General features: G+C 39.9%; 3 protein-coding genes across 3 annotated transcripts in view; 2 read left to right on the forward strand and 1 right to left on the reverse strand.

Annotated features, from left to right (window-relative positions):
* Positions 1 to 1,429: 1,429 nt before the first annotated feature.
* LOC134653306 (uncharacterized) lies at positions 1,430 to 5,227 on the reverse strand. Its single transcript, XM_063508633.1, has 4 exons — positions 5,041 to 5,227; positions 3,800 to 3,976; positions 2,101 to 2,260; positions 1,430 to 1,568 (listed from the first exon to the last, which is right to left on the reverse strand). The coding sequence occupies exons 1-4, from the start codon at positions 5,119 to 5,121 to the stop codon at positions 1,432 to 1,434; spliced, it is 555 nt and encodes a 184-aa protein (XP_063364703.1). The 5' UTR covers positions 5,122 to 5,227; the 3' UTR covers positions 1,430 to 1,431.
* A 4,115-nt stretch (positions 5,228 to 9,342) lies between these two features.
* LOC134653308 (uncharacterized) lies at positions 9,343 to 10,912 on the forward strand. Its single transcript, XM_063508634.1, has 4 exons — positions 9,343 to 9,455; positions 9,797 to 9,946; positions 10,180 to 10,330; positions 10,683 to 10,912. Exons 1-4 carry the CDS (start codon positions 9,375 to 9,377, stop codon positions 10,805 to 10,807), a joined length of 507 nt encoding a protein of 168 aa, XP_063364704.1. The 5' UTR covers positions 9,343 to 9,374; the 3' UTR covers positions 10,808 to 10,912.
* Positions 10,913 to 13,122: 2,210 nt separating this feature from the next.
* Positions 13,123 to 14,126, forward strand: part of LOC134653741 (uncharacterized) — a gene marked incomplete at its 3' end in the record, with an annotated part of 13,020 nt that continues 12,016 nt past the window's right edge. The window contains exon 1 of the mRNA XM_063509136.1: positions 13,123 to 13,191. Within this exon, the coding sequence (XP_063365206.1) occupies positions 13,186 to 13,191 (6 nt within the window). The remainder of the gene's footprint in view (positions 13,192 to 14,126) is intronic.

The raw sequence follows: 14,126 nt of genomic DNA on the forward strand, positions 1-14,126 counted from the left end.
AAAGTGCTACTTTACGTAGTATTAGCTGTTTAGCGTTCGCAAAGTTGGCTTTTGGGAACTATATAGTGCTTTTTACTTTTCCAGATTTTTTAAATTTAATTCTGACCGTAATCGGCACGTCCACACCAAAGAGTTTGGATGATCAAAAACTTTATATACTTAGGTACTTATTTTTATTTTACTAATAAACAGATCAATACACACGGGCTGTCATTTTAATCACAATTTGCATCCAAAAGTTAGCTTTGCCTACCTATCTTGTTTATATTTAAGTTGTCTAAAATCGAAAGATTGTTTAGACAATTTCTCTCAAAACACTTCGTTCAGTTAAACTTATTTTAGGTACTTGAGCCCGCGGGTGCACTGACCCCTGGGTCACGACTTCGTGCCCCGAGGAAAGTGAATGATTGTCCGCTCCATTCATAACCACGAAGGCACCCAGATGTGCAATAGACCTTAACTCGCTGTAATAAGGATTGACTGATGTCTTTGGCTGAATGAGAAATTGTAACAGTGTAACATAGCGCTCGGATGCTGAACTCTTATTTCGACTGTCATTTACTTATTTACTGTAGCAATAGCAAACGTAAGCAAGATTCCTTGGAAAGCGTTACAGTAGCGGCAGCGGAGTATGAGGTACCTTGTCCGTTCTGTTAACTGTATATCGGTGGACCTTATGCCTTTTGTAATAAGGTCCACCGATGTTAGGATACAGTTAGGAGTGTTGCTGTTTGTACTTCATTCCCTTCTGCAATTAAAATGCATGGAGTCATTATATTCAAATATTTATTAAACAGGTAATAACTAATAACTCTTTGTCAAAACCTAACGTGGTTGCTGTGCTACACATTAAATGTGACGTTCCATAGGTAGCTATAATTCAGACGATCGGCGCATACGCTATTATTGTCGATTTTCCAGTTCTAATGCGGTGCTACACGTCGTAAGTGTCAACCGCACCTTTATCCGTGGAACGTCACAAATATCTTGCTCAAACTTTATACGCCTGCAGCGTTTTAACCAGCAATCACATGTAAACGTGAAAGTATTGGTTCACATCCCGACGTTTCGAACCCTTTTAAGGATAGCTCACGTTAGACCGGGCCGTGTCTGGGCCGGAGCTTCCGGAGCTTCGTTTTCTATGGAAAGCATCACGTGATCACCTGTCATCTGTCATAGAAAAGTTAGCGCCGGAAGCTCCGGCCCGGACACGGCCCGGTCTGTGGGTCATTCTTTACACGACAAATTTTGACAGAAGTCAATATATTTTGCATGTCACTACGAACGCTGTTAAAGGGTTCGAAATGTCGGGACGTATTTATTATACGCGATATTATCCGCTGAATGTTTTATATCAAGAACTTCTACGCGATCGAAGTCGCTAATACAATACTATAGGTAAAATAAATAAATTAGGGCATGATAGCAGGTCTATATTCGTATGAGCGGATAGTCTTCGTGCTTGCCCTTGTTGATTCTTCCTGAGCGCAGGAACCGCTGCTCGTCCTCCTCCGCCATGATCTGCTTGTGGCGGCTGTGCACCACCATGATGCAGTACACGGAGATGCCTGGGACATATAGCAGCATTAGCGTAACAAGCAACCTGGGGTTCCACACCGACAACCGAAATTACCGAAAATCAAAAATTCTTCATCTCTCTACAAAATCTACATAGGTATAACGCTTTTGCATATCGAGAGCCAACATTAACTTTTTACGGTTTTGCTTGGAGTCTGTTCTTGCGTCGCAAATATATAGTAGTTTAGTTTCCGCGTGAAATTGTTTAAGATAAAAACAACTGCCCCCTCTTAATAAGGTATTTGCTGACGGGGCCTTCACAAATCCATTGCAAACGATTATAACATGGAGTATGTTATCAGAAGCTTGAAGCTTGTCTTAGATACATCGACAACATCGAAAATACCTACACGTCACTGAAAATGTTTCCAAAATCAAATACATACAGTCCTAGTTATCAGTGCCTTTGGAAAACCGGATGTAAGTGGAGGTGAATCTTAATTCCTAATCTCCAACCAACCAGGAAACTACGTTAAGTAAGTTCGCCTCTCCATCAACTGCTGCTGCAGTAGCTGTACTCACAGATCCTGACGAACTGCACGCAGATGAAGATGGCCTCGGGGCCGAGCTGCTCTCTCGAGTCCTGCAGCACGAGGCTGATGCCGGTCAGGCACAGCACGAAGTACATCGCCGTCAGGAGGCCCGTCACTATCGTCCATGGCAGCGTGAGGTATGACAGCTTCTGTAAACGAGTTAGGTTTGCATTACCCAAGGCCCCCAAGGGTCGCGGAACACACGCTTCGAGCGTACATGCTCGGCGCTAACGCCGACGGCCAGTGGCGGATTTCCCATAAGGCACAGTAGGCTCGAGCCTAGGGCGGCGAGATATTAGGGGCGGCAAAAAATCACTGATGATAACAAGAAATAACACAAAATTATTCATATATAGGCAACGAATTCTCAAAAAAAGGTATAGAGAGAAATGCTTGGAACTTGGAACACAATTTTTGACTTCGTAACTTTGTTTGAACTACTTAGGAGGTCAACATATCAAAAGTCCCCGGCCGTAGCTAATGAGCCGGGGAAAGAGGGAGATTTGAAGGTCCCATTTTTCGGTTTTTCGCTTATACTTATCTCGTAAACTATGCGTTCTAACGACTGATCATTGTACAAAATGAAAGCTGATTAAATTTGCTACAAGTTTTATTTAGTACAGTTTTTCGATATCATAAGCATCAGCAATCATTGCCGTAGATAAATTACAGTTAAGTCAATCAGCTGATGCTTTTCAGCCATCTTGGCGCGAACTAAACTGCGAAATCACCGAGAACTTTGCGAGTGTGGAGTCATACGTCAACGTCGCGATATATTCGCTCCGCGAAGTCGAGCCGCGATTCACGCGCAATAGTCTAAAGGGGGGGTTGTATAGGGCCCTCCACACTCGTGCACGAAGCCGCGAACGCGAGTGTGGAGTCAATTTCGCAGATCTGCTACACTGTTAAAATCTTTCGGGTTCCTTTCCTCGTGAGCACTGTGAATATTATTGATGGAAATTTAATGCAAAATTATAGACATTCAAGAGCGGCTTTCTCAGAAACTAAACAAGATACCTATCGAAAAACTCGACTGTATAAAACTTGTAGCAAATTTAATCAGCTTTCATTTTGTATAATGATCATGTCACAAGGATGCATAGTTTCTAAGATATTATAAACGAAAAACCGAAAAATGGGACCTTTAAATCAAACCCCCCCACCCCCGCTCAAGGGCTACGGCCGGCGACTTTTGATATTTTCACCTCCTAACGAGTCCAAACAAAGTTACTTAGTAAAAAATGTGTCCAAGCATTTCCCTCTATACCTTTTCGTTGCCTGACCTAAATGCAGTCAGTATGATGGGTGCTGATACTGAGAAAGGGGCGGCTACAGGGTCTGAGCCTAGGGCGGCAAAGACTGCAAATCCGCCACTGCCGACGGCCATAAATTTGTGTTTGTTGCAATGTATGGCGATCAGCCAGCCTATTATGGATAGCTTTATCCATCTTTATCCACGTGATAAAATAACTGTCACTGTTTAACACCGTGGGAAAGAAAGTGACGGACACCGTTTTATCACGCTGTCACGTAGACAAGAACGACCATCATATCCGTACAGAGTCGAATATGCATTCTTAAGGGTCGATTTATATCTACAGACATTGAGCGTGCTAGACACGTGCCGTCTCCAGCGCACGAAACGGCGCTATTAGACAGTACCGTGTTCTACTAGAGCCTACATGTACCTTGTACGCCGCAAGTATGAGCAGCAGAGAGCACAGCAAATGCACTCCCGTCACGCCCGCGGACACCACGAACGTGACGTACTTGCTCATGGACAGCCCGCCGTCGCCGCGCACCGACTCCAGCGGGCGAAACGTCACTATTAGACAGTACCCCGTCAGCTCTACTAGAGCCCATACCTGAAAAGAAAACAAAATATTTAAGAGGGAAGTATTAGCTACTGACAAAAGTAACTTTTTTCAAACAATTTCCATTTCGGGAGAAAACGGTTTCCACTAACTAAATCTTAACATATAACTTTGATATTGATGTCGATATCTTCAGCATAATATATTCCTTCTAGGTTTATAGGTTTCGCTTAAAAATTATTATTGCAAAGTTTGAAAAAAGGGAAAACCTATAAACCTCATTTTTCTTTGTGTCAATGACATACCTAGTACGTAGTAACGTACTAAAAATCATGGACGATCACATGCTATACTTCCCTAAGAAAAGTTCACAAATGTTTCTATTTGTTTTGTACATGACGCTGACAGATAATGAATATGTTTAAGAATTCAGTTACTCATTTAAATCAAGGGCAAATGCCAGGGCAAAACATATGAAAACTATAGGACAGCCGTAATCAAACAATATTTGCAGGAGTTAACTGCAAATAAAACCGTACTATGTAGATTAAAACAGGTTCAAAAGAAAATTACGTTATGATCAATTGTTAACCCTTTGATAAATTGTTGACCCTGCATACCACTGACATGAATTTCAGTGAAAAATACCACCTTGTCAGATAACTATAACACGATTAACATGTCACAAACAAATGAAAACTACCTAGTCTCCTAACTTCTTTACAGACCCTAACATCACTTCACCGTTTTATAACGCCTGACTATTATTGACCGGCAAAAGTAATCACTTGTATATTCAGAGGCTTCTTTATTTTAGGAGTTGAACCTTAAACATTACTGAAATTCTGTTCATATCATTCCTGAAACTATAACCTTAAGCAGTTTTTGAGTAAAAGTTAAGTGTATACTGAAACAACTCATGATAGTGTCACAACACTTATAAATGTCAAAACTATCATAATAATATGATTTTCTTTTGTTTTGAGATAACAAATCAGTGCAGTTTTGAATCTTTCAAATAACCCTAAAATTACAACATAGGTATTTCACTATAGGTATTAATGTAAGACTGAATAGTTATTTGTAAGCACTAGAATTGCAGGCTGTATACTCACTGAATATAAATACGCTATAATGAGCATTCCTGTGTGTAAACTCGCGCAAAAGCAACAGTTCTTTAACATTGGTACACCCATCGTGTCTTATTTCACTTTGTCACTCGTAGCTTCACTATTTCACATAAGTCAACAGATTTATAGCAAATTCAGTATCTAAGAGAACATGAATGCAGTTCGCTATGCTAGCACAATATACAAACTCACTAAAGTTGAATGTAAACAAATGGTTACGCAGAACTATAGGTGTTAGGTACCTACATAGGTGTGTGTAGCCGAGGTGATATCTTTGGCCATGATTCGCAATAGGCCGAGAGCTGGCTGCAAAAATTAAAATTATATACTTGTGTTCTAACGTATTTCCGCTTAAGCGTAATAAGCGTATTAAGTACCTACCTAGTTCTAGCGGATAGCTGCTTCCTTACCATCAAATGTAATATTTCCAAGCTTTATGGTGCTCCCATACTGGCTGTAACATAATGTTAGGTATATGTATAACATTATGTGACAGGGACATTGGACAACGTAATCAAGCACTATTAATACTATAATGTTAGCTGTGTAGCCGTTACCTAGCAACCTTCTAGCCATAAGTTTTAGATATGTTCATAAACTTCAACCGGGCAGTATTAATTTCATACGTAGGTAAATCAACAAGTTTTAAACCAGGTTAACAGCTTGACACTATCTCAGCCAGTACCTACTGTTTGTACATATATTCGGGCAACATTTAACATGAATTAAATAATCAAAAAAATCAACTGTTATACAATAAAACGTAATTGTATTTTTTTTAATGTTCTAGCCAGACTACCATGAATCGTTATAAAATGAGGTGACATTTTCGCAGCCAGCTCTCCCTCTACAAAGATAAGCTGTGACGCCTGTGACGTAGAAAGATATGGACTTCGAATTGTATGTACCTACTTTTGGTTTTTTGACTTTTATCATGATTATGATGGTCGTCAAATAATTTTCAAAATTGCTACTTATATATAAAGATGTTTAGCTTGTTAACTTCTAAATTGTTTGACCTCTATCTTATCTTAATCTTCTCTATATGTGACGTCCCACGGGTAAAGGTACCTTATGGCCGTTGGCGCTTACGCTATTATTAACGCCGCTCCGCCGTCGCGCGCTATTATTATTGCGGCGCTATGCGACGTAAGCGCCAAGTGCCATAAGGTACCTTTTCCCGTGGAACGTCACATATATTTATTTATTATTAAATATCATATACAAGCAGACATAATATATCTCATAATATACATGTATAGACTGAAAAAAGTTGCGTTTTAAATTGCAAGATTGTGCTAATTACGAGTACATTACAGGATGATAAAGTATACCTCTATATATTGACGGCGTAAGTGGCCACACATTCCGGAAAGAGTCCCATCTTTATTAAATGCCGGCACTTACAATACAACCCCTCTGGTGTTGCGGGTGTCTATGGGCAACGGTGATCGCCTACCATCAAACGAACTGTCTGCTCGTTAGCTACCTATATCATTAAAAAACCGGCCAAGTGCGAGTCGGACTCGCGTTCCAAGGGTTCCGTAGGTACATTAAGTCCGACTCACGTTTGACTGCACATTTCTAGGTTTTCGTGTAATCTATAGGTAAAGAACTATTTTGTGTGTTTTTTTCATAATTTTAGACCCAGTAGTTTCGGAGATAAGGGGGGAATGGTCATTTTTTGCCTATTTTCTTGAATAACTGCTAAACTATTTATAAAAAAATATTTGAGATTCTTACAATGAGCTCTTTCATTTGATATGAAACACGATATAGATTGAAAGACTTTATTTTTTAATTTTCTAATTTACCCCGCAAAAGTGTTAAAATCCCCCATGTTTAAAATTAATTTGTTTGCGTTACATGTCCGTCTTTGGGTCACAAATTTACATAATAAATAGTAAAGATATGTGACGCTCCAATATTCAGTCGGGGCAATGGTACCTTTTGCCGTGGAACGTCACATATCTTTACTATTTCATATCTAGTGAATCTCTTATTCATTTTCCGAATCGCGCCGATAATTTCGATGTTAAAATACTTAAAATGTGAACTAGTTTGAAACGACTTCAATTCGTCTTCGGACTCCAAGGCGTCGGGACTTCCCTGCAGTTATCAACGAGTGAGCGTTACCTATAGCCTGTTGAGCCATTCGTAGTTAATCTTAATGATCGCGACATACCTACCTAATAATTAAGGTTGACTGGTAGAGAATGCTTTTGGCATTAAGTCCGCCTTTTGTACGATAAGTTTAAATAAATAAATAAAGTTTAAATAAATAAATAAATAATTAGGATACCTAGAGTATAAGGTAATTTTATGTTAGCCGTAACCGCTGCTCATGCACTGTTACTGTTTGAAAATGGAGACCTAGCTAGGCTCTCTGAGACATGTCGCGCGAGTGACTAGAAGTACTTTAGTTAAACCGAAAAATTAGCAGTTATATTAGTGTTAGCACAGACAACAACACTCTTAACTGTATATCGGTGTACCTTATTACAAAAGGCATAAAGTCCACCGATGTACTTACAGTTAACAGTATGGGCGATGGTACCTATGACACACGACAGTATAAATTCGATACCTACCTATTACCTAGGGTATTTCACAACCATGACGAATCGTAAGGATTGTCAAAGAACTATTGACTTGCTGACGTAATCCTGATAAAGAATATACCTACATTGTAATCTGCCCTACATATTTACATTGACTTTAGGAAGGTTTAACAGTGTGTAGAGTCGGTCTACTATAAACATCATACAATTATTTTCGTTTATGGTGGCAGTTTCACACTCTGTCACTGCAAAGCCTGTGCTGTATTGCACAGGCTGTGCAGAGCAGTGTTGGCCGAACGTTAATAATTGCAATTAATTGACTATTAACCAGTACAAATTGAACCGTAAACGTAATGGACGGTTCAATTTGTACTGGTTAACGGTCAAGAATAGTCAATTGCATTAACGTCTTGGCCAACACTGGTCACTATGCAGAGTCAGCTTTGGTCCGACTCCACGACTTTGATATCCCTCCAAAAACATTTTAATTTAAAATGTTGCCAATACGAAAAACCATAAGGCTCGCACTAGTCGCACTGTCAAAAATGTATAAGATCTCATGTATATAGAGCCAAAGCTCCTAAGACTCTCCTAACTCTGCAGCCCTAACTTCGCACACTAATATGTATAAGCCTACACCTTAGTTAAGATGTACCTAGTACCTACGTGTGGCTGTGCCCTTGCACTCCGCTTGTCTTCGTGACACACATAATAAAGGTAAAATTGTCGTAAAATTATTAGAATATTTATCAAAATTCTCCGAATTAAAACAGCACTATCCTAAAATCGCATAGCTGCACGTTTACCATTAAAAAAACGGCCAAGTGCGAGTCGGACTCGCGTTCCGTGGGTTCAATACCGTACACCACTTTTTTTCTTAAATCCGACTCACGCTTGACTGTACATTCCTAGAGATAGGATTACTGTCATCTATAGGTATATTTGTAAATGTTTTAGACCTTTTAGCGGCCCCTATGTTTAAAATTATGTAATTTATTTACGTGTCAATATGTCTATCTTCGGGTCACAGTCATCACAGACTTACAGATGTACCTCGTGCATAATTATTTTCCATCGTATTTTCACGGCAACATACGAACGTGTCTTGCTATTTCAGCCAGTCTCGGTACTGACGTTGACTGAAGTAGCATGACAAATACAAACGTTTTCGAGAAAATACGATGGAAAACAATTGTGTACTACATAATCTGTCCATGTACATATAATTATGTGTACCAGATTTCAACTTAATATGTGCTCCAACATATATAGGCTGTGACAGACGGACGGATTCTATTCCATAGTTCCGTTTTTTCCTTTTGAGGTACGGAACCCTAAAAAGGGCCGTAAACACCGTCTCAAGTGTTTGCCCTTATCAGATACCAGCCAGCGAAGATAGTGAAATCATCGAAATTAATCATCTATAAATGATAACTTGATTGTGCGGCGCCAGTCCCTTGTCAACAATACTATAATAAACACATATCAATTAAGACATTTTAGTAAGGAAGTCCTTTGTACGCCTGTCTAATAGATACTCGGAAGAATAATTTGCACGCGTGTTGATAATTAGAGGTATACTGCAAGTTAAGAAATATTTTTAAGTTTGCAATAACGCGCATTTGAAGTGGATTTATAAATAAAAGTATTACCTACACGTGACTCTATTAATTATTTTGTAGGAAAGAGATAACATTTAGAGTGCTGTCGAGGAATAATTGTTGGATTTCTGTGAAACACGTTTAAAAGAAATAGAGTATGAGTGTGTTTAGATTGAATAGTTGTTGTTGCTGTATCAACCTCGATGTTGGCGCGAAGATAACTGGATTCGTATGCGTGGTGAGTACCTAGATAATTTGACGAAGAATTGTATTTTTATCAATCAGTTGTCTGCATCATGTTACGCCTGTAGGACTAGGATATGTATGTGGGATTGGGTTCTGCCTGTGGCATTGAGATGCATACCGTTGTCCAGCGGCTTAATTCATGAAAATACAATATTAGCCCATATTCATTCAAACAAAGTCAGGCTTCCCACAATTTCTACATGTTCGTTTGCATTTTTATCTTAACCAAACAGATATGTTTGCAAGGTCGCTTGGTCTAGCTCAAACATTTTGTCGTTATATACATTCGTGTTCTACCATTGGAAACGTATTAAATTTTCTGTGCTTGTCCAGCTGTTTGCAGCAGCATCAGCAACGCTGTTCGCGGTGCCGGCGCTGCTGCTGCGGCTGCCGCCAGCCACCATGCTGTTCTACAGCGTCGCTGCCGTCACGTCTGCACTGCAGTTCATCACTGGCTGCGCTATGATCTGCGGACTGTTCCAGGTGACTCTACTGCATATAAATTGATATACCATAGACACATCCTCACTTCTTGAAAGTTTACTGATACCGAGTTCTTTGCCTGATAAAAAGCCTACGCCTACGCTTTGCCGACCTTTTAGAAACTTGTTCAAACACTTCTTTTTTTTAGGAACCTTATACTGTAATCCTTCGAAAAAGCTTGAAGGTCGGAGCTGTCCCTGATGTTGTACTAAATTGTAACCTCCTGTTTGCAGAAGCGCCCCAGCCTCGTACAACCGTGGCTGCTCCTCACATGGACGGTCTGCGGCAGCCTGCTGCTGCTGTCCGGCGCGGGGACAGTCATGATGTACGTCAACGGTGACGTCAGCGATAGTTACGTCACATCTATCTATTCTCTTTATTCCAGTAAGTATCCACTTGACTTAAATCCTATACCTATGTCCCCTAGGTGGGGCAGAGGGCGCCAACAGTGCGCCGCCGTCTCGTACTGTCTTGAACTGCGGGCTTCGCTAAATTATTTTCGGTATTGTTTAATAATGCTTTGTCTATCTGAGGATTGCTGTTTTGTGGTTTTTATGTACAGTAAGCTGCAGATATCGCCGCGTGTTTTTTTTTCTGTTACTGTTAAATAGGTACCTTATAATCTGTCAAGCCATTTCCGTTTTAGTAGTTAAAATTTAGGCGCGAATTAAGGGTAATCGTTCCCTTTTGCTACTGACAAACTTGCTTGACCGGGAATTAAATCTTTTCTTTCCAGTGATACTATTCTACTTGGCAGTAGTGGTCCGAAGTCGGCGGGAGGAGCTTCTGGATGAAATCAAGTGGGACTCGGGCAAGCGGCTCATGAGGCCTCTCGCAATCGAGAAGAATCTCTACGTGTAGTGACTGAAGGTTCAAATTCGTTGGGCATCATCAAAGCTGCCTAGGAGTCAGTTCTTTCAGTCAATGGTCAAACGAGACTATGTACTTATAAATTGAAGGAGAAATTCGGGAATATGAATCGAGGGGGTAAAATAAGATATAAATAATATAAACGCTTTGTTAAAATTGTGTGAAGCTATTTTATTGGTTTTGACAACTTAATTGCAATAAGTTACCGATTTCCGTTTATCTAATAACTGTAACATATATAACACCTGAAGATCTGTGATATGGTCACAATTTTATCGCCCGTTATTGTATCTTGATCGTCATTTTCTAACAAGAACGGGAGAAGCATGACACGATAGCATGAGACAATACAGCAATCATCATGTTGTAAACTACCTAATAGGTATATGTATTATCTTATACCCTCATACTCGTATCAAAGTATATATCAGATATGAAAGAAAAAGACAGGCTGCGCCGACCCCAAGTGAATGCAATCAGGGCAAGCAAATGATAATCATCAAGGAATGTACCTAATTGCATCGTTAATTGCATGCACTAAAGCCTTATGTCAATAGCATATACCACAAGTAGGTAACAAAACTGCGTGCCAAATAGAGGCGTGACACGAACATAAAATTACATAAGTAATGTTAAACCTGCGCAACCCGGCACTCTCCCATTAACTAAGACAATGTGCGCGCGCGCACGCCTGCTCGCCGCCCGGAAAATCGCCTTTTCTTCTATTCCTATTGCTGTTTTACAACAGTGTTTTAGAGTTGGACCAAGTTAACGCTGTACAGACTTTTCAATTACAAACTAAACATAAACCTATATACGCAGAGAATGTGATGAACAGAGGATGAACACGTGCTGAAAGACAAAAGTCGTGGACTATACTTTATATGACTCTTCTCTTTCAGCACAGACTACGAGTACTGTACGTCATATTTTTTTATGGGAATTTGACGCTTAGCATTTCGCTCGGTCGCTTGCCAAGTTGCAGGCTTAAGGATGACTCACGCTAGATCGGGCCGAGCCCGAGCCGAGGCGTTCGACATGTCATTTTGTATGACGGCTGATCGGTGATCACGTGGTGCTTTCCATAGAAAACGAAGTGCCGAAAGATTCGGCCCGCCCCGGCCCGGTTTAGCGTGAGTCATCCTAGTGCCTGGACTTTGTATAGGTAGAAACTTTATTAAAACCCTTCGTGCATGGGTATTGGGTCGTCTGTATACGTAGTACACATTACGAAAACGCACAGTCGCACATAAATTACGTGACATTGACAACAATTTATGCCCAATCTTTATCATATTATAAATGGTAAGGGAACAGCATTAATCAAAGTTTTCAGCTAAGTAAATAATGTGTCTGCAAAACTTTGCCGTCATTGAGAAAACGAGGCATACCTAAGTCCCGTTTAGGGCCAGCACCCCACACTAGCGTCTTTTGAGCGTCGGCGTCTAGTCAGCGCTATGGAAAATTGCGTCGCCGCGCGCCGCGCAGTTGCGCCAACGTTGCGTCGAGCAGCAGCTATAGCGATGACTAGACGCCGACGCTCGGGAGACGCTAGGGTGCGGTGGCTCTTAATGGGGCGTTACTTATAGGTAGATAAAGTGGCGTACACGAAGAGAGGCCTATGCTTAGCAGTGGGCGACCGAAAGCTAAGATGATGATGATGATGATGAGATAAAATACCAAGATTCTGACGCAAGGAGGTTCCTAAGCTCCTTCAAAAGTTTGAGTGGGACTGGGAATAGTTATTTGTACAACAAGAGATCAAAGTTTGATATTTCTTCGAGTGCTTATTTTGAGTCCCGTGCAAGCGAAAGATTCTATAATAGATTCACGAGCGTAGCGAGTGAATCTAATTTAGAATCTTGAGCGTAGTAAGGGACTCAAAAGCGCACGAGATGTAAATAATCTCGTGTAGTACACAACATTTTTCACCTCAGCAGTGAGAACATATTAGAGAACCCGAAAAATGTATTCCTTCTTCACCACTTACCTCTATTCACTCATGTTTTCTTAAGATATACCAACAATTAAATTTTCACCTCAGCAGCTCGAACAAGGGTACTTTGCTACTTAAAAACAGTGAGCAAATCCGCATTTTGCTCACTGAGTGAGCAAAATCGCATTTTGCTCATTTTGTCTCACTCAGTAAGCAAAATGCGATTTTGCTCACTGTTTTTAAGTAGCAAAGTACCCTTGTTCGAGCTGCTGAGGTGAAAAAGCCTTTTCTTGCCACTGGTTTACATGCGCACAAGTCTGTTCAGTGGTCGGTAAGCAATGACAACAACACCCCTTTTCTCTACGCAAGCGGTGACAATGGAGTTTATAAATATGACGTTTAGAAAAAGGCGTTTTAGTTCATACGTGGCTGCATGATGGTGAGTCAGTTTTTGTTGTTAATAGTTTAATTAGACGTAGCTGTATAAATAAACTAAAATTTTCCTGGTTTGATAAGTACCATGTTTCCATCCACCATTCCCTACTAACATATAATATGTATATTAAATATAATACTATAAATGCGAAATTGTGTCTGTCTGTTACCTTATACCTCATACACGCTTAAACCGCTGAACCGATTTGGACAACATTTTATTCAATCAAATATCGAATAGATACTTAGTTTATACACTCTACATATGAATAGTTATACTGTAGGTACTATGGAAAAACAATTGATTTTGGAAATAAACTTTAAATAAAATATTTCATTTTTAAAATATATCCATTTTGTAACTGTTTCTAGGTACTCACATAACTACTAGGTTTTATTTACAAGTATGTAGAGATAGAGACAGTAAATAAAAGTTGATAAGCTTTACATGGTATTACAAAATATTTTAATATAATCATTCCTTGATAAGAACCACTTGTTATTTACGTCATAGAATCTCGTAGAAATGATAACAAATCCTAGAATTACCGGTATGTTTTAGAATTGTTACGATACGGAGTAGGTGTTTTACACTAGATCATTTATTCTCTTGTTTATTTTTCTTGACAGCGGTAATAATGTAGAAAGATATTTAATTTTACCAAGTTTCTCTGATAAACTCTTAACTTTCTTTCTTAATGCCAATTGTTTATGTATAATATCATCTGTAAGGGTACAAGCTTTACATAATTCCCTTTCTTTAGTCGGTTCCGATGTTTGAGGCGCGTCGTTACATGCGCACGGCGCTCTGGGCATCGTGGTTACGCTGTACCATGCTCCTGCATCTGACCACAACTCGTCTGAGGCTTCTTTGTTCTTTACGTAAACCATCACTTCGTAGCTGGTGTTTGGGAACGGAAGGAGCAACTCGAACTGACA

This window comes from Cydia amplana, chromosome 13 (genome assembly GCF_948474715.1).
Source record: "Cydia amplana chromosome 13, ilCydAmpl1.1, whole genome shotgun sequence".
Lineage (NCBI taxonomy): Eukaryota > Metazoa > Arthropoda > Insecta > Lepidoptera > Tortricidae > Cydia > Cydia amplana.

Coding starts and splice junctions, on each gene's coding strand:
- LOC134653308 (XM_063508634.1), top strand. CDS start 9,375: ATGAGTGTGTTTAGATTGAATAGTTGTTGTTGCTGTATCAACCTCGAT. Junction 9,947..10,179: donor TGATCTGCGGACTGTTCCAG/GTGACTCTACTG, acceptor TCCTGTTTGCAG/AAGCGCCCCAGCCTCGTACA. Junction 10,331..10,682: donor TATCTATTCTCTTTATTCCA/GTAAGTATCCAC, acceptor TTTTCTTTCCAG/TGATACTATTCTACTTGGCA.
- LOC134653306 (XM_063508633.1), bottom strand. CDS start 5,121: ATGGGTGTACCAATGTTAAAGAACTGTTGCTTTTGCGCGAGTTTACAC. Junction 2,261..3,799: donor TCATACTTGCGGCGTACAAG/GTACATGTAGGC, acceptor ACTCGTTTACAG/AAGCTGTCATACCTCACGCT. Junction 1,569..2,100: donor CGTGCAGTTCGTCAGGATCT/GTGAGTACAGCT, acceptor TATATGTCCCAG/GCATCTCCGTGTACTGCATC.